We start from the raw sequence: 18,920 nt of genomic DNA, 5'->3' as shown, positions 1-18,920 counted from the left end.
TTCGTGCCGCAGCGGCTTCAGCGATCCGGGCGGGAACAATGGTTTAGGTAAACAAAGGTCGCAGCTAATACACGTCGGGCACGACTCGCTAGCTGCACTCTCTACACTTTCTCTCTCTCTTCCGCTCGCTCCCCGAAGCCTGAACGCGCAGCTATCGAGTATATCGTAAATTTTTCATCGTACTTTAATCGTGCTTGTCGCCGAGTAAAAAACTGCGCGATGATAAGGACGAAAATTTCGATATTGGCGAATTTCACCTGACGTCTCGAGCACGGGGACTGATTTGCGAACGGACAATTACGGAAGACTAACCTCTGGGACTAACTAGCTCCTTTTCTTTTTTTACAGGTGGTTACCCTGCGAGGCTCCCCCCGACCCGAAGTCGCTAATACCGATAAGTGGCAATGCGAGCTGTCAGAATTTCTTAAATGTCATTACGAGTGCTCTCGGTGGATCTTACGTGTCGTTTAATGACTTAAGTCGACACGTAAAATCAACGATAAGCCGTCTCCTGTGATCGCGTCTGTCGGACAATCGCTGGATACAAATTTATTTGTTTACACCACATCTTGTAATAAAACTAGTTAACCTGCGCGTACGATTGTGATGATCCGTGCTATCAATTAAACTACTCTCTGTGCTCTCTCACTTCCTCGAATTCTTATCGCGGTTGAATTTCTGCGACTGAATGCGACGTTATCGCGGTACTATGAAGTTACACAATGGAGTTTACCGAAACGCATAACGTCGTCAAGGATTTAGATTTAACGCTTCAGCCGCGAATTGTCCCGCGGTATAAAACCTGGCTACCCCTCGCCACACAGCAGGTGAGTCGTAAATCAACCGGACAATGCAACATCATTTATCGGATAAGACGATGAAGGGGCGTTATCTCATTTTCATTGTAACATTCTTTTTCCAGCTGAGGCTCAGGAATCTGATACAGATAATAGGCCATAATCTAACGGGGAATGTAAATGGAGAAGTATGTTGGTTCTATTACACTTTACACTGGACGAGTATGTCGTCTCCGTTGTACACAAGCGAGGCAATCGACAATGCCAATCCGAGATGGTTGAGTCTGGAAGTACCTACTCTATATGCCACAGGTTATTCAACAGCCAGTGGTGAGCTTTGCAGTCTGTTAGTACAGTAAATGCTGTTTCTTGGTAAAAACGTACAATCACTCACAAAAAGGTTGCGACACATTCCTTTTACTTAGTTTCCAGATGCATCCTGTATCTAAGAGGAGAATTTGTCTCTCAGTTATTCTCAGGAGATGCATTTTCCTATTGGATACGAGATGCGTTGCGAGACCCATTGGAAAGGATGTGCTTGCAATCTTTTTTTGTGACTGGCTTATTGTCATGTTTACGATATATTCCATTTTGATTTTGTTTAACTCCTGTGAGAAATTTAAAAGTAAGATTATCATGTCCATTTCAATAGAGATTATTCTGAGAGTCTGGAAGCGTTCAATGGCAGGTGATGCTACAACTGACGTAACCTTCTTCTCATGGGGTATATCATTTACTGGATTAGCCTATATTGGTCCTAAGCTACCAGCGAATCTGGAAACCATTTTAAGAGAAAATTCCTTAATACTCCACTTTCATGGTGGATACTTCGCCCCTGTGCATTGCTTTATAACAGCTCCAGACTTAAGGCGATATCTCAACATGTGTATGAATGGGTCTGAAGTGAAAAGCAGTTACACCGTGAACAAGCTCAGCAGTCTAAGAAGCAAAATGCAGGCACTAAAGCAACAAACGGAATCAGTACAAGCACTTAGAGTACGCATTGCTTCGGGTGATGATTTTTATACTCCTAAATATCCACAGACAACATTGAACAGACTGTTGCAACCGCGGAAAGTGAATAGGGAGAAGAAGGCTGAAATTATGAGAATACGTAAGGAGCTTGAAATGGCGAAGTTTAGGACAAAATTGTTGGAACAAGAGAGAGCGCGTAAGATGGGGGAGATTCGTATATTGAATCAATTGCATTCTAATATCGTGGAAGAGAATCAAGATCATGGTTAGTATGACTGTGAAATTATTATAATTATGAAGCGTCTCGCGTACGATATATGAGGAGAAACGATAAACAAAAAGGAAGTAATACAGAAGAAAGTATTCTCTCTTCCTAGGTTCTGATTTGATGGAGAGATACAGGGAATTGAATAAAGACGTGGAAAGACTGAACGAGTGGCGGCAGAATCATATAGATACAAGGGAGACTTATTTGCAAATAAGTAGCCAACTTGCGCACAGGCGGCGTCAGTTAATATCAGAATTAAGTTTAATATATCCAATCAGACAGGTGCGTTCCATATAATATAATAATTCCCATTGTGATACTTTATGTGGTAGCGAGATTCTTTCGTTTGGGAAAATGTTGTTCCCGCGATGGAAATAAAAGCAGGACAAGGTCATACATTATACACTGGCTTAGGCACTTAGGCCAGATATATACTTTGTACACGCAGAAAAATCTACCTCGACTTCACCTTACTTTGTGACTGAGTATCTCACAAATCATATGAAAAACATGTACTGTTTTTAATGACTTTTACCTAAGGTGTCTAGGAGAAGATCTAAAATGATCGCGTAACTTGGGTGAATCGTTTCGTTTACGGACGCGGGACCGAGTGACCGATGTTTCTCTTGATTCCGTAGGAAGATACCGGAAAGTTCAGGATAAACGACGTTCACTTGCCGGACAGTGAGGAATTGGAATTGTCCAACGATACGCAAGTGGCCGTGGCATTGGGCTTCGTCGCACACACGACGCAGATGATCGCGAACTTTTTGAACGTACCGACGAGATATCCTATCATACACTACGGCTCGCGCAGTAAAATCATAGATCAAATTACGGAGAGCTTGCCCGACAACGACAAGCAGTAAGGATATCTGTTTCCACGATGAACTTTTACAGATGTATCGTCGTTAACGCGATAAACGTTATTTTTAGATTCCCACTGTTCGCTCGAAGCAAGGATAAGCTGCAGTTTCATTACGCCGTGTATTTGTTAAATAAAAATATAGCGCAACTCCGGTGGTACTGCGGCCTGCCGACTACCGACTTAAGAGCGACGCTGCCGAATCTCGCCACGCTAATTAACGTCAAACCAAATCAGGCACAGTATGTAACATCAGCTGTCGCCTCGTACATCCGTTACGACGACACTTAACCGTGTGCCATTTCCCGCAGTTTGGATCATTCGAAACGAACGTTTTCGAACTCATCGTTGGACACCGAAGTCGGGAACGGCAAGCAACACCCACCGCTCACGCCGCCGCTGCAGAAGATAATTTTCGAAAAATGCCATCGCGCCTCGCGATCGATGAGTCAATTGAAAACCATCAAGTCGACCCTCGGTTCTTCCTTGGATCAGGGGTTAGACAAGCCTGTGCAGTCGCCCGCGCTGGGTAGTCAGTCGAAGCGTATTTGTAAGTCGGAAGAGAGTGCCATTGACAATAAGGCCTTGGTACTGGCTAAGGACAGGTCGAGCAATAGCAGTAACGAGACGTTAAATAGTGCCATTCTGAATAATATCGATAACATTACCCTTAAGGATAATAATTTTGCTGACATTAGCGATAAGGTTGTTATTGAGAGTAACATAGAGATCATGATACCCACGTCGGTTTCCAAATCGAGGAACGTCGCGGACAGCTTGGAAAGTTCCGTAAGCGCCCGGGACAGGAGCTCCAATTCTATAAGCAGCTGCGAAATGGCTCTCAGCAGTAGCCAAAACGACGCGGACGAGGGCTCCAATGATAATCACGCGAGGAGAGATGGAAACGACGATAATAATATTTTCCCGATGGAAGACGGTCTGAGAAATGTGAGGGATGCGACGAGAGATAGCGCGTTAAGAGACGGCGAACGGAACAAGGAGCGTAGCTCGAGTAATGAGGCTCCGCAGAACTGTGACACGAGTAGCACGACCGTCAGCGAGCAAACTAACAGTGTTCACGAACAAAGCCCGTTCAGGGAAACTGCCATTTACAGCAGAGAACGTTTTGCTAAATCGTGCTTGTCTCTGGACGATATGTGTACTTATGGCGAATCGGAACAAAAGCAAAGAACAAACTCCATCTGCAGTTATCCGGAGGAGTGCGCGAAGGACACTGCGTTACGGGAAGAACACGACGAATCCAGGTGAGTAGATGTGACCTCACAGGTGTGAATCAACGATTTCTAACATTTTACACGTACGCGTATGTCGTGGTCGTTTTGACAGATCGGACAAGTCAAATCACTCCCAACTCGTTGAGAAATGGTCGCAGAGTATCGTGAACGAACCAGCGGTAAATATCGATGTTCCATGTTATATGCATTATTAACAACGTTACAATGTGTGAAACGTCGTTCATTTCAAATTTCCAGCCAGACACGAGGTCAATTCTAAGCGTCCCGAAACCGGACAACTGTTTATACGACGAAGCGAAATCGCAGTGTGATATCCCGACGTCGAGCGAGTACATAGACATCATCAGGCGCAGCTCGGAAAACGTGTGTGCACGTACCGAAGCTTTGGCCAATAAGAAAACTAGTTTTAAAGTTATGAAGCCGCGTCTTTAATATCTGCCTACGTGGTAAAATTGTGCCCTAACAGTAACGCCGAAACCGACGGTATGTAGATATGCACCGGACAAAATCTCGAAGACATGTTGAATTCACATCTGACAATTACGCGATCATCTTTCACGGAAGTCTCGTCAAAAAGTTGATTTCATTCAAACTCGTGAAACGTTACGTGAAAATATATTTGCCATCTCGATTCATTCGCTCGAATCAGCAAAATAAGATTTGTCAAGAAACCACCATACGCCTTACGAAGCAGATATGGTAATAACGCAACTCGTGATGAATATACTCTGAATCACGCGTAAAGATAAAACTACAAACAAGCCACTTGTGCTTACCTATTATTCTATTAACACTGACAGCTTTTCTTCCCGTTGCGTAAACAATTCAGATGATGATGCACAACAGAGGGGTATTAGCAGATATAACGCGATAAAAGGATCAATAGAACAAATAGTTCCTCTACTACGACTGCGTATCTATGTATATGCAACATAAGTGCAGGCGCGTTATTAGTTATTATATTGCTTTCTGTATTTGTACGCACGTTATGCACTTGTGTGAAACTTTAGTTAAACGGTAGCTATGATCAGTTGGAAAATACAAATTTTCTCAGTTCGCTGGTGAAATGTGCATATGTATGGAGATAAGTTTTGTATCATAAGTTATGTGATTCCATTATTATGTATTATCACAGAAGCTCATACTGTTATCGTTTCTCTGTATTAAAGCATTTTGATTGAAAACCAAGGTGAAATGTGTAAGGAGTACAGTTACACGAGAGAGATGTAAATACTATAGATATTCTAGATTTTTTCACTGTACTTAGCTGCTCACGTAACTGACTAATATATTCAGTTTATGTTTACAGTACAAGTAATTGAGCATAGTTAATTATATTTTTGCCATTGAGAATTACTATACCGTGAATTTATGTACGAGGACCAACCAAAGTACTAAACCAGGTTAATTGCTTAACAAAACGATCATGTAAGTAATTAGATGATCCTAATTAGCCCGTAATTAAGTGAACGTGGATAAATGACTTGAAAACAAATTGTTCGCGAGACAAAGTTTCATTGTGGAACTTGTTAACAACGGACTATTGCAATGTGATAAATAAAACTTGTCTACTTAAGGACACACAGAGAAGGAAGAAACCGATGTATCTTATCAGTGTGTTTTCACATTTCCTTTACCTTACAACGATATGACCGTTATTGCGTTATCTCTTTGTGGTCTAAGCAAATTTAATTAATCTTCAAAGTCTATTTACCAGTTGTTCTTTATAATTCTCCGTTATGAACGTTACGCATTTTACATATCATATCGTTCGCATGTATTTATTTCTGATGTCTTTATTTGCACGGTCGGTAACTTTTACATAGATGATGCATCCCTTTAGATTCTCTCACAGGTTGCAACCGCCAAGTTGCTTGTTATCGGGAGAAGAGGCTTCAAATATCGTTGTTGATTTTTCATATTGTTCAAGGCCAGTTTGCTGATTTTATCCATGTATTCCGAAGAGCCTGCGAATGGCTTGTCCCAAAAGGACGCAGTTTCTGGAACTGGAAACGTCGTGCTTTATATAATATAACATACAACATAATAGAGTAATCATAATTAGTAATATACTATTAGTACATCTTGTTTGTATATAAGTGTAGATACTTTTTAGATATTTCGACAACTTACCTTTCGAGAGACTCGTCTCGGTAGGTTGAGTTGTTGGAAACTCCATAGCCGAATACCTAAATCTGATCGGGTCTCTGTAAGCATCTTTCCAATTAGCAGGTAGTTCGATCGGTGAATCCGTCGCTGTCATCAATGAACTGTATTCTACGACGGGCCGATCCCATAGAATAATTCGACGTCGTGATATATAAAATATGGTACAAAATGTAGCGCCAAATTTTCCAGCAGATTATGTCTTTTTTTTCTTCCGTTAGAGATTTTTCAAATTTACCTCTTTTCCCATAATCTGTTTTATAAACGCTTTGTGTTACTTCATCGGAAACGCTGTTCATCGTCGGCAACATGGAACTTATCTTTTCGCGATTGACTTTGCGGGATTGACGTTTCTTATCAGCCAATTGCTTGTACCTTCGAAACAGAAATTTATCCGCTATATATAACGTGAAGTGAAATTATCAAAACAACTAAGTAGTCAACAAATCAGTACTTACCATACCACATACATATAATAATTTTTTAATAATTATGAAATCTTTTATTATTGTGAAAAATTATTGTCTGGCTTCACTTATTCGATAACCTGCATTTATAAAGCTACACTTGATCTTAATTAATATCATAAAATAATTTTGATAAATATGCGTATCTAAAGAAAAAATTACTAGAAATTATTTGCTTCGTAAAAACTCTTTATACTTACCTAATATTCTTATATTCAAAGTCATGGACGTCACATTTGCAATTCTCTAGATCGGATCTTGAGAGATACAGCGGGACATTGGAATCCATTATAGCGATAATTTTACTATGACAGATTTTTCACAAAGCCAATTATAGTTTCAATATATTATAGTAACAAAAATCTCCGGTATACTCGAAATTTTGTAACTGACAATTTTGCAAGAGTTTCCTTCCCATAAATTTGCGAAACTTGCACTGGGAATTTGCAGTATCTCGAAGAGGCGGAAAACATCGACTAAGAGGAAGAAGGTAAGGATGGGCTTATGTTGGGTAAAGTTGCGCTGGCATTTCGTGAAAAACTGCATTTCAACATTTTTGGGAAGATCCAAGTGACCTGATCTTTCACCAGTATAATCAATGCGACGGTTATTCTGTAGAGCACGTAATGGAATATTGCGTTCAACAGCACGATTACAACACTAACGATGAACGACTCGGTTATTTCCTTGATCATTTTACAACTCGCAAATTTTGATTGTATCCTGCGCAGATAATCGTTTCCTCAAAACCTCTGGACGGTGCCGATTAACTGATTAATTTAGCGGTCGCATATTTTTGTGTGAACGAACACGTGACATTTTGAATAAACCGAAATACGATGACGATATGCGATCTGAAGTAGCTGATATCGCTCTCGAATAAAATCTGAATATCAATCGCGAATTTTTTTCAGCTACTCTTTTCCATTTTGTTTTTTTTTTTTTCACGTAAATATCGTCCTTCTCTTTTTCCTTTTGAAACGTGAATATATACTTGTATAATTTTGAACGCAGCGTTTCTTGAGATATATAAATTATTAATATACATCGTATAATTCTTCGTACATTATTTATTTTTCACGTTTTATTCAGAGATGTCTAACTTCACACTTCAAATTAAGTTTGTGCATATTTAATTAATTGCAGATTTTCTGATAGCCTCAATTGGATGTAATGCGCACTGGTACAACATTACTTTTGGCGTGATGCAATTTAACTTTGATAATGCCATGACCGATTTTGCCGATGCTATCTTGATACTCCGATTTCCAAGGTAACAAGCGCCCTCTGTCGTCATCTTCGCTCTTCTTCTTTCCGCATTTTGGTACGTCTTTTCGTGGAGAATCGCATTTCTTGGCTTTCAAGGTTTTGTCGTCTCTCGAGAGATGGGAATAACAATGCGGCCGAGAATCAGGTTGTATAATAACTCTAATTGGCAAGCAACACTGCATTTGCTCACAATCTCTTTCGGCGATCCTCGACGGCTTGTCACGTTGCGCCATGCGTGCGGCCGCTGATGAAATGAGAATTTTAAGTGCAAACGGAAATACAAGAACATATCAGAAAATTAACGTTTGCGCGCGCATATGTATGCGTGTGCGATATTTGTTGTATTGTCCAAATATATTCACCAGGATCGCTGTAATCTATTTGATATGTGGTCTTGAAACGGTCAGCAGTTACTCGCGCCAATATTTCATCGTTAAGTTCTTCGCACGGATCGGGACGTTTTACTGCGGGCTTTAAAAGTTTACTTGTCAGCATTCAGCGACATCACTTTTTCCAATTTCTAATTTTTATATTACTCATTGATTTTGTTCTAACTTTCTCAACGTAAGCCGAAAAGGTTTATTTGTATAACAATTAATTATGCATTTCATTCTATCTTTTTTGGCATAAGTCGAAAAGGCATATTTATAACAATTTTTTATACCTAATTGTGAAATATGTCGTTAATTACAGAACCAAGGAAAAGTAATTATAAATTATCAGTATGAGGTAATTATGAAGTCATAAAGAAGCATAGTTTTTTATAGCACCACGAGATAAAAAGAAAATTAAGAAGACATTTATATTGACAACGTTCAAATCTTAAGTATTGTCAATATTCAATTTAATATCCAAATATATGATAATGTATGACAATACATGAAATTTGAACGTTGTTAATAGAAATGTTTTCTTAATTTTCTTTTTGCCTCATGACACTAAAATACTGTGCTTGGCTCTTCACAGCTTCGTATTGGTAATTTAAATCCACAGAGACTAAAAGTGATTATGTTACACAAAGTTCTGAGATAATTTACCGGTTTTGATTTGGGTTTATCTGGTTTATCTTTATCTATGGTGAGATTAAATTTCAGTGGTCGTTCCATTAGACCTGTACAACTCCAGCCGGAAGATTCCCCGTATACATGTAAGAGCTTTTCGAGCGCTTTCTGCGAATCCGTGCAGATACAAGCGGTACTTTTTGCGATTTCGTGATCTGTGATTTGCGGTGATGGAAGTTGACGTACACGTGACATTTGAGGACAAGTGTAGTCCTGCCTATAGGTCGAGACGTAATGATTCATCTGGATAATTTAGTTTCCGAAATGCGGAGAGAAGATGGGAAGAGCTGCACGAGGATGCTTTAGGAGTTTTGAATCATTCTTGGTATGTTCCTGATTTTTTTATATTGTCATTAATTATGTGGAAAGTTTGCAATATATAAATAATTGTCCGTTCATTGGTAATAATCTGCTAAAAAGTTCCAGATGCTTTCGCTTACCTCTTCTATCGGTCACCCATATTTTGTAATATTTAATTTTGCACTTCAATTATGCATTGTAAGGTTTCCAAATGTTCTCGTGCTATTCAGCGGTCAAGTTGTAATGGTGTGTGTTTACGTGTGTTTACATTTTTATACCAAAATTTGTCATGCATTTTGGACGATATTTAAGCTGAATTGTTTAGCCATGATTAAGATCGATATTCAATGATACGAGAAAAAGCGTTTGTCATATTTTTCATCCGTTTGTAATCTGCAACTTCATGTAACGCGTTTATTTCGCACGGCCTATCGTTAAAATTTGAATCTTCGATCTTTTAATGAGCGCTTCGTTATATCAAAATACAATACACTTATTATATATATTAAGAGAACATTATGTTAATGGAACATAATTACACCATCAATCATCATTATCACTAAAATCGCTCAAATTTTCACTCAATATTGACAATTAATTATCACGAAAATTATCGTGATAATTGTGATGAAAATATTAATAATATAGAAATCAGTTATTATTACAGTAATTCCCGCGTCTCGCTCGGTCACGTGCACAATCGATGATAAAACGGCTCCAACCGTGGAACGTCAGTAGGATAAATAAGCATTGTTCAGTAAATATTCGAGTTGAGTATTACTGTTCACGCCTATTATTACTAACAAAGGCGCAAAGTAGCAACAAAATATGGCGCCGCGCACTGGAAATTATTATGTTTGGCTCCGGTTTGGCGCCAGTCGCCGGAGAATTTATTCATTTCCGAGTGAAACCCAGCTATTATTAATAAGTCAGACAAACACATACAACGTATTAATTGTTCTATTTTCGAAGGCGAGATGAACCGAGTTTAGTTCCCTCGTTATTTCGCGCTCGCCGATCGTGTTTGCTTATGCCGACGGAAATACACCCGGCGCGTTATTCGACGAGACGGTTTACATCGCGCGATAATTACCCGCGTGGAGGGTATTCGGATAATGATCGGGGCGGGAAGTCGATCGGAGGGAGAACGAGAAACGCCAGCCCGAGCCTTCGCTCATACGGCGTTTCTTTATTTCACCGGATCTTGGCGCCGCTCCAGAGGCAACAGATAGTTCAATGTAGAGTCGGCAGATGAGCAGCCGCTTCGGCCACCGACTGCAGTCGGCGGGACAGTAAGGACACCGTTCGCTTTATTTAGAGATGCGTCGATTAGAAAGCGCAGGCGACTTCGCTTCCGGAATTGCGAACTTACGTCGGCTCCGACGGCTCGACGTGTTGTCGCCGCGTCCCCGTCATGTTTCCATTAACCCATTAGCGCACGGTGTCCCGTTTTTTATAGGACACTTCTCTTTTATTAAATAAAGTCGCTTATACGCGTGGATATAATTGTATTTTTGTATATTTTATATATTTTTGTTAGATTCGTGCAGAACATTCCCTCCACCCAATTCCAAATAACACAGTAAAACACATTTTGTAGTTGCGTTAATATCGGTCCTTGTTAAAATTTTTGTGTTAAATTCCTAATATATCAGTATGTTAATTTAACATATTGTTATTTCAATATATATGTTTTATGTTCAGTCGATATTCAACATGTGTAAGTGTGAAAATAGCATTTTATACTTAATCACACGCAGTATTGTTTAACATATTATAGATGTTGACTTTATGTTAATTTTTGACATATGTTATTTTTTAATATATTCACCTTGTGTTAAATTAATACAAAAAATCTGTATGGAGCATTTGGGACATGTGAAATGCATTAAATTTAACATGAAACGTTTTACTATGTATGCGCGTGCCTTTAGTGAAAATAATCCTCTAATATCCCTGGGGAATAAACAGGTCGGCCCTTTAATTAAAAATGTTTATGGAGTAATCGTGGTATCCGATAAAATAACTCGCGCGAGTTTCGCTCGCTTCCTTAATTTTCAGTATGGAAAAATGTTCACCGAGGGAACAATTAAAGGTGTAAAAGCGAAAAGCGCGAGGAGAACGCGAGCAGTTGGGGGCTTTTTAATGAAGCTCCGCAGCTGCTGTGTTGATGTCACTCCTATTTCGTGAAGTGTACATTTGCTCATCCTCGTAAACCCCGCGAAACACGTAGGGACGTGCCGAAGGGTATAACGAATGTCAGCTCGCGAAATAGGACCCTGGAAAACTGGAAATTTCGTATTGTTTTTGAGAGCATCGTAAAACTCGAGATGGACGGATTTGTGCGTCCCTTTGCGCGAAGCCATCGAAATTTTCAGTAGCTCCCACCGAGAGTCTCAAGAGCCTCATCAGCGGATTGCGGTCGAGCGTGTTTCATCTTCTTTTTTCTTTTCTTTTCTCTCTCTCTCTCTAAACTGGGTTTTCATTAATCAACTCGGCCGACAATGAGAGCCACGCGCCCGCGATATTTCCGTTGGCGCTACACTTTGATCTCACCACGGGATTGCAAAACGATCGCCGGCGGCTTTCAGGCACGCCTAAATTCGTCGTCTCCACCATGCCATAGGATCTTGATTCCTACCTAATGCGAGGGCCGCGTCTCGCACGAACTAGGCATACAGGCGAGGCGGAATTAAGGGCGCCACGCTCGGACGGAAGGGTGGCGGAATGGTCCGATTTAGTCGGCATAAATCATCTCCACCACGGCTTCTCTCGTCAACTGGCACGCTCTCTCGGCTTCGGAGGAAGGAAAGCTCAGAAACACACAGACTGTACCGATGGTCGCTCTAAAGATATCGCTGCGTCCACACGGCCAGAAATAGAACCGTGACGTCGTCGCTACGAAAGAAGACGAAGTCGTCGTGCGTTACGCCGTTTCCCGACGGTCAGCCGGTGGGATATCCACACCTTCGCGCCTTCATCACGGACTGACCCTCGCGTCGCGTCTCATCTCGTCCCAACTTATTCTCCGTTCCGCGGGCCGCGGAAACTGAATTCCTCTTTTATCGGGGATCAACGGAGAATTCGTCGGATTTCTATGCTGGACAATATTTAATTCTAGACAATATCGTAAGACTCGTTATTTACTTTCGCAGGAACTTATGATTGGAACTGTAATTCTACGCGTATCATAAGACGTATCGCGACTATTCGTAAATATCGATTTTTCGTAAATCTACGATTTTTCGTAAATCTTACGGCTAGCAAGAAGTCTGTAAGTCACAAGTATTGTGGAAAATCTTTTAGTAATTTTCAAAAAATATGAATAAAACATTTTTTAATTGCACATCAAATTTAACAATTAGTATATACTTCATATTTAAAATAACCGAAACGTCTGAATCTGCAAATAAGTCGATGATCTTTTTTTACGCGTAATCACACACAAATGGACATGTAATTGAAATTGGTTACTCATTATAACCATGAATATGTAACGATAGATATATAGATACTAGTGCAGAATTACAGTTTACATAAAACTGTAAATCAGATTCTTACGATTGCTTCGATAAGCTACGATTTTACGACTTATTCATAAATTTCATGATCAATTGGAAATAAAATTATGTAAATTTGAAATATAGAGAAAATTGTAGCATTAGTCATGTTTCCATTATTAATAGTGACAAAACACGTTCAATCAAAGCATCTGTCATCGTTGTCTACCTCACTTTCCGCCAACTTTCGGGTCTAATTGTCCGATTTCGCGTCTTTGAAATGACTCATCTGTCGAGGTAGTGAAATCATCGGCGTTCCGACGAACTTTTGCAAGTTGCCCGTTAAATATCGAGCACGAAAAATTACAAGTTTCTTTTCTGAATAATCGTTAAAAAGAGGGAGTGGAAACCCGGGGATCTCTCGTATGCGTCGCTCCGTTCGAAGGACGAAGCCGTCGTCCGTTCATTCAAGAAGAATTGCCATCAATTTTTCTTTCCTTTGAATACTGCTTATTATATCTCGCCAAACCGCGGTTTTCGGGGAAGCCCGGTGCAAGTCCGATTTGTATTAAGCGGATGATCGATGGCCGCTGCTCGAGGAGACGACTTCCTACGTCCAACTTCTGGCAAGTGGCTGCCAGGAAGATGGAGAGATCGAGGGCTCGACTATTTGTCCCTGGTGACCGTTTCTATTAAAGTCCGATGGAACCTGAACGTGGGTGGAAAGAGACGCTTTGCGAAATCGCGGCGTTTCGCGGAATCGCTCAGGTTCCGCAGACGCGGCCGCAGACGCGCACGATGCGCGCGAACGTCGCGAGAATATCGCAGGGAGAATAAAGGCGCGAGCTCGTCTCTCTCGGTGGAGAAGAGTATAAGGAAAGGGGATAACGGATCTCGGATGAACAAGGGAAACGAAGCCCGCACGAAGAGGAAGCACCCGCGACGCTCTTTCGAGATTTACGACTCCGCGCGCTTTTATCGCGCCTCCTCTGCCTTTCTACCCCGCTTTTGTCCAGTCCAAACACTCGCGGCACACGAGAAATTGCAGAAAAGTCACAGGTCCCACGGAACGGCTAAAAATCACCGCGGCTCCGACACCGTTTGCGCCGTAAATTTCTGCCCCGGCAGCAAATTATTGTTTGAGCGAGTTAGGGCAAGATAGTAATCGGCTCTGACCAGAAGCCGTTAACGTGATTTATAGGCGACGTTCCTGCGCCTCGTCTCTTTCTTCTCGGTCAGCTACGAGATTCCCGGTACTCCTGAGCCGAGACGAGGCGAGACGAGAAGGAGAGAATGAGAAAGAAACGAGAGAGAGAGAGAGAGAGGGAGAGAGAAACAAGAGGAGGTAGATTCGTTGACAAAGAAACCGAGAGACTGCACGCAGGAAACGTGTGTCGCGGAAAAGTTAATGGCTGAATTTAATGGCGCGCACGCGTATGCGGGCGAAGACGCTGTTATCCCGCAGATTCACCGCGACTCCGATTTCCTCGGGATACTCCTCGCAGACTGCGAACTTTTTCACATGGCTAATGAACCTTTGCAACTTCAGGGATCCCGAGGAATTTCTATAGTCACTCTCTATTACCGTTTATTCTCTCGTCGCTCCGTGTTCTCCGTTTTGCTTGCGTTCGCCCAAGTATTTCCCGAGACACCTGCGCCGGCGCTCATGTAACTTTTCCCCGGGAGCGAAGGCGTGAAAAGTGAAAAGTTTCGCATTTCCGTCCTTCGAAGAGTTACACGATCGCTAAAGTCGTCGAGTTTACGTGAAACGCGCTTCCGCTCTCAAAGAAGAATTTATACGATCACTACTTCGGTTCAAAATTACATGAAACGCATCTTCTGTTTTATTTATCGAGTATTATTAATGTAAAGACTCGAGACGTCAGTTTATCAGAGAGAATCGAAAGATATGCGTTTTGCCGTATTGACTTTTTCACCAGCACGCGACCACGATGACGTTTACCTCTTCGCACGTGGTCGCGGTTTTACGTCGGACGGCATGCGGGAAACGCGTGAGCAGGTGTCCTATTAAATTTACGCCGGTATTTCGCATCGCCGGGCGCGACGTGGCGTCCAATTAAACGTTTGATATAGCGGCGGGCCCCGCCGCGAGTGTTTTGACTTTCACGCTGGGTGCGCGCGTTCTCCGCGCGGGACCGCGGGCAAAAATAATTTCGACGTGGCGGGAGTGGAAGAGAGAGAGAGAGAGAGAGAGAGAGAGAAAGAAAGAGAGAGAGGACATCTCGGCGATTCGCAGAATGGCGAGAAGTCGCTCTTGCCGGGGTGTACAAAGTGTAAAATTACCGACGTAAAGTGCTCTCGTCGGGAGCGCTTCTCGTTGTGCATAAAATGTCAACTGGAAACCCTTTCTTCTCTCTCTTTCTCTATCTATCTATCTATCTATCTATCTCTCTCACCCTTTTACTCTCCTCTATCACGCCTGTACCCTCTCGGTAAATAAATCCAGAACATCCTCGTTGTCGCGCTTATATCGTGATTGCGCGAGGCAGCCTTTGCGCGAAACGACGCGACGACGTCGCAACGTTTCTCTTATCTCTCTTTTTTTTTTGAGATTAACCGAGGTTTGACGGGTATTTGGAAAGCGCGTGAGCGAGAGAGAGAGAGAGAGAGAGAGAAAGAGAGACGTTATTAGTTCAATTGCAGATGGATAGGAAGGGTCTTCGACGATGGAGACTTCTCGGACCTGTCTCGTGTAAAACTGAGAATTACCGTCGTAAAATATTCGCTTCGCACTTCAAGCTGCCTCCACCCGACACGCGACGTCAACCTGACGTTTTCGCGCTTAATTCTTTGTGAGGTCCGTGAATTTACATATCGTGCATAACATGTCGTAGCAACGATGGTTTCGATACAACGAAATTATTTTTCTCCGTGTATGGAATATTTTTTTCTTGTCAATTCATGAAAATTATTCTTGAATAACATGAATATAGATTTTCCAGTGAATATAAAAATATATATTCTCGTTTATACATGAAGAGTATGATACAAATGTTTTTGTTCTTTGTGTATTCGTATCAATGAAATAAAAGCTAAACGTGAATCTTTTTTCTTGTGGGGATACAAGGATTTTCGGCGGATTTGAGGAGTCATGGACCGTTGAGAAGACTAAGAGAGAGAGACTTCCATAGACCGTTGTCGTGTTCCCCGCCAAATGAATTCTTCCGAGCGGACGGACAGCTTGACGTTTTCAAAGGAAGTTAATAAACTTATGGGGCTCTGGAGCTTCAGCGAAATCCAGAAACGGCTCGGTGACAACGATCCCGCGCGGATCTCGTGTCACTTTATTCTCAGGAAGTGTCATTGCCCACACTTTGTGCTCCGTACCGGCGAAAAAGCTTCCGCGAAAGAATCCAAATCGGTCTACCGCGTACACAATGAGTCGCGGTATCGCGAAAATTAAGACGAGGAAACCGAGCGAGAGGATTTGCAGGAAAATTTAATCAACCATCGCCAGGGAGATGTTAAGAAGCGGAAAATGACACCGTTTCTCGGATATTACGAGGAAGAGATTACGAATCGCTCGAAATATTACAGGTTCCGGGAAGCTCCGCAGCACGGAGTTTTTTCAATCGAGAGATCATTCCGCTGTTAGATTATATTAATTTTTTTTATCGACAAAATTACATCGTTAATTACGTTGTTAATTGTGCAAGCTCATTGCAAAACGTTGCACTTGTCTCGGAACGAGAAACGTATTTCTACTTTGAACTTTAAACAGATTTGACTTCTTGCAACTCTCGTTGCGACAGTTTGCAGAAATCGTTCGTTTACAAGGTAACGCGATAATTTTACACCGAATCACCCGAATGTAGGTTTACATCTATTTACGTGACGAACGTGCGCTTGTTATTTCATATGGCACCCGTGGATCTTATTATAATTTATTATCCATGTTATTCGTTGGCGTATGTACGTGCGTATGAGAGCAATTTTCTCTCTCTCTCTCTCTCTTTCTCTCTCTCTATCTATCTCACAAGTCAGAGACAACCTGCCAATAAATCGGACGCCATCGTATGAGCGTCATGTCGCGTTACCGCCGGCAAGACGTAACAGACCTAGAAAACTACTTTCAGTTTTGTAATAATTACGCGGATACTATTGTCTACTCTGTTCTCGTTTCTGCAAAGTTCTCGTGGACCTTCATTCGTGCCACGCTCGTATTCAACAGGTATCATCATAATACGCACGTAAACACATAAGACAGACGAGCGTGTACTCACAGTTTAATCTTTGCATTCCCGGCATGTGTTTTTCCGCAGACTCTCCAACGTGCAAATTGTTCTCTCTCGCAAATTGTAGTTACTCTCTCCGATTCAAACTGAAACACACAAACAAGCAGGATTGGAAAAATTATTACTCTCACTAAGAAATAAATCGTTATCGTTATTTCGTTATCGTTATAAAAAAATAACTCGTTACCGTTATCGTTACTCAAGAAATAATAAGTCATTACAGTTTCCGTTGCCCGTTTCATTATGCTTCGAAGACTTTTCTTACAAAAAGATTTCCGCTGTCGCCCGTCCCATGTACTCATCGCTTCCTATCTTCCTACTTCACAGTCTTCCTACACATCCTCCACCCGACATCCGGCTGTCGTACCGCGGCAGCAATCATCCCCGTGAACTCGGACGGGGGTCGATTTGACAGAGGCGTTACATTGGCGAGGAGTGGTCTGCCAACAAGGCCGGTTACACGCTACGGCGGTATGGCCGCGGCTACGGAGATTACGCTACGGTACCGTGGTGTCGCGGCCGCAGGACGGTCGCTCGAGTTGGAAGGACAGTGGTTTTAAAATAAGCACCGAGAGTCCCAGAGCTCTCTGCCAATGTCTATCGGTCCAAGCGCTCCCTCTCTCTCTCTCTCTCGCTCGGTCTCTCTCTCTCTTTCTCTCTCTCTTTCACTCGGTCACTTGCTCACTCGCTCGCTCACTCGCTCGCTCGCTCGCTCGCTCGCTTCTTCGGCAGCAGCAGTTGATCGCGCTCGCAGCAGCCGCCGCGTCCGTTCGCCGCCAGTCGCGAGAACAGAGCGCGTCGTTCAGTAGTTGAGCGTGTCGACCCGGTGGTTGTGGATGCCGGAATAGGTAGGATCCCCATACCCGGGAGAATCGGCTGGCAGCATCGATCCATGGATCCGATGGATCCCACGGGGATCTCGTGAAATCTCGTGCGTCGCCGTCCTTGACGACTTCACTCACCTCGTTATCTCCGGAGACCGGGGGAGTTCGCGAGTTGCCCTCGGATTTGTCGTCGCGTTCTGGGTGGACCGGAATTCACGGTCGTCGGGATCTGTACGTCGCGCCCCAGAGATCGGTCCCCGATGTCGTCGTGCGCCGCAGGGAGGAACGATTCGCGCCCGCCAACTTAATCCTTCGAGCGTTCGCGAAGTCTGGACTCGACGGTTGGGCTCTCGATTACTCGGTATCGATCGATACTGTCGATCGGTGCGATCGATTCTCAAAATTGTATCGGCTGCTCGAGGGACACGCGTCTCGTGGTGTTCGATAGGAGTGACGCAAACGGTTGTGCGGTCGGTTGGATCGAGGAGGACGGGCGACGCACGATTCGCCGATCCGACGAGAACATCGCACGTGCACCGTTTTGGCACATCTGTCCTCTGATCGCTAGATAATAGAGGTGAGAGGATGCTCGTTGACACGGCCAGCGGAAGGAAGCTTGCGGCACTTTCTCCTTTCGACGAGCTTTCGGGACGCGCCAGGTGACCAATAGGATGTGGAGACACATATTCTCCTGTCGGGCACCGGACGCGTCGCGGAATTCGTTGACAGAGAAAGGGTTGCGACTTTTCTCGCACTGCACGGAGAGAAGAGACAAGCGCGTTTTTGTTCGAAAAGAAACAGAATTTCCGGTTCTTATAAAATCAAATTTGATTCTTAAAACTGGAAACGATTTCCTTCCTTCGACGAAAATGCTTTTCGTTCGTTCATCGTCACGTTAATTCAACCAATCTTTTTC

The 18,920-nt window shown here is 42.6% G+C and overlaps 3 protein-coding genes across 3 annotated transcripts; 1 reads left to right on the top strand and 2 right to left on the bottom strand.

Moving 5' to 3' along the window:
- The first annotated feature begins 150 nt into the window (after positions 1 to 150).
- On the top strand, positions 151 to 5,763 carry LOC106743999 (UV radiation resistance-associated gene protein). Its single transcript, XM_014618377.1, has 9 exons — positions 151 to 827; positions 923 to 1,127; positions 1,450 to 2,037; positions 2,150 to 2,322; positions 2,679 to 2,905; positions 2,977 to 3,147; positions 3,217 to 4,170; positions 4,253 to 4,319; positions 4,399 to 5,763. The coding sequence occupies exons 1-9, from the start codon at positions 723 to 725 to the stop codon at positions 4,591 to 4,593; spliced, it is 2,685 nt and encodes an 894-aa protein (XP_014473863.1). The 5' UTR covers positions 151 to 722; the 3' UTR covers positions 4,594 to 5,763.
- On the bottom strand, positions 4,743 to 17,249 carry LOC106744000. Its single transcript, XM_014618378.1, has 4 exons — positions 17,169 to 17,249; positions 6,566 to 6,702; positions 6,295 to 6,438; positions 4,743 to 6,167 (listed from the first exon to the last, which is right to left on the bottom strand). Exons 2-4 carry the CDS (start codon positions 6,636 to 6,638, stop codon positions 6,001 to 6,003), a joined length of 384 nt encoding a protein of 127 aa, XP_014473864.1. The 5' UTR covers positions 6,639 to 6,702; positions 17,169 to 17,249; the 3' UTR covers positions 4,743 to 6,000.
- Positions 7,850 to 10,986, bottom strand: LOC106743967. The gene is made up of 3 exons (XM_014618327.1): positions 9,003 to 10,986; positions 8,426 to 8,547; positions 7,850 to 8,307 (listed from the first exon to the last, which is right to left on the bottom strand). The coding sequence occupies exons 1-3, from the start codon at positions 9,365 to 9,367 to the stop codon at positions 7,955 to 7,957; spliced, it is 840 nt and encodes a 279-aa protein (XP_014473813.1). The 5' UTR covers positions 9,368 to 10,986; the 3' UTR covers positions 7,850 to 7,954.
- Positions 17,250 to 18,920: the final 1,671 nt, after the last annotated feature.

The sequence above is a fragment of the Dinoponera quadriceps genome, unplaced genomic scaffold, assembly GCF_001313825.1.
Source record: "Dinoponera quadriceps isolate SergipeBrazil2010 unplaced genomic scaffold, ASM131382v1 scaffold1252, whole genome shotgun sequence".
Taxonomy (NCBI): domain Eukaryota; kingdom Metazoa; phylum Arthropoda; class Insecta; order Hymenoptera; family Formicidae; genus Dinoponera; species Dinoponera quadriceps.
The sequence above is the reverse complement of the archived record's forward strand: the minus strand, read 5'-3'. Positions and strand labels throughout refer to the sequence as shown.

Coding starts and splice junctions, on each gene's coding strand:
- LOC106743999 (XM_014618377.1), top strand. CDS start 723: ATGGAGTTTACCGAAACGCATAACGTCGTCAAGGATTTAGATTTAACG. Junction 2,323..2,678: donor TAATATATCCAATCAGACAG/GTGCGTTCCATA, acceptor TTGATTCCGTAG/GAAGATACCGGAAAGTTCAG. Junction 2,906..2,976: donor TTGCCCGACAACGACAAGCA/GTAAGGATATCT, acceptor CGTTATTTTTAG/ATTCCCACTGTTCGCTCGAA.
- LOC106744000 (XM_014618378.1), bottom strand. CDS start 6,638: ATGTTGCCGACGATGAACAGCGTTTCCGATGAAGTAACACAAAGCGTT. Junction 6,439..6,565: donor AACAGATTATGGGAAAAGAG/GTAAATTTGAAA, acceptor GGCCCGTCGTAG/AATACAGTTCATTGATGACA. Junction 6,168..6,294: donor CGAGACGAGTCTCTCGAAAG/GTAAGTTGTCGA, acceptor CGACGTTTCCAG/TTCCAGAAACTGCGTCCTTT.
- LOC106743967 (XM_014618327.1), bottom strand. CDS start 9,367: ATGAATCATTACGTCTCGACCTATAGGCAGGACTACACTTGTCCTCAA. Junction 8,548..9,002: donor GAGCCAAGCACAGTATTTTA/GTGTCATGAGGC, acceptor AATGCTGACAAG/TAAACTTTTAAAGCCCGCAG. Junction 8,308..8,425: donor AATAGATTACAGCGATCCTG/GTGAATATATTT, acceptor TCATTTCATCAG/CGGCCGCACGCATGGCGCAA.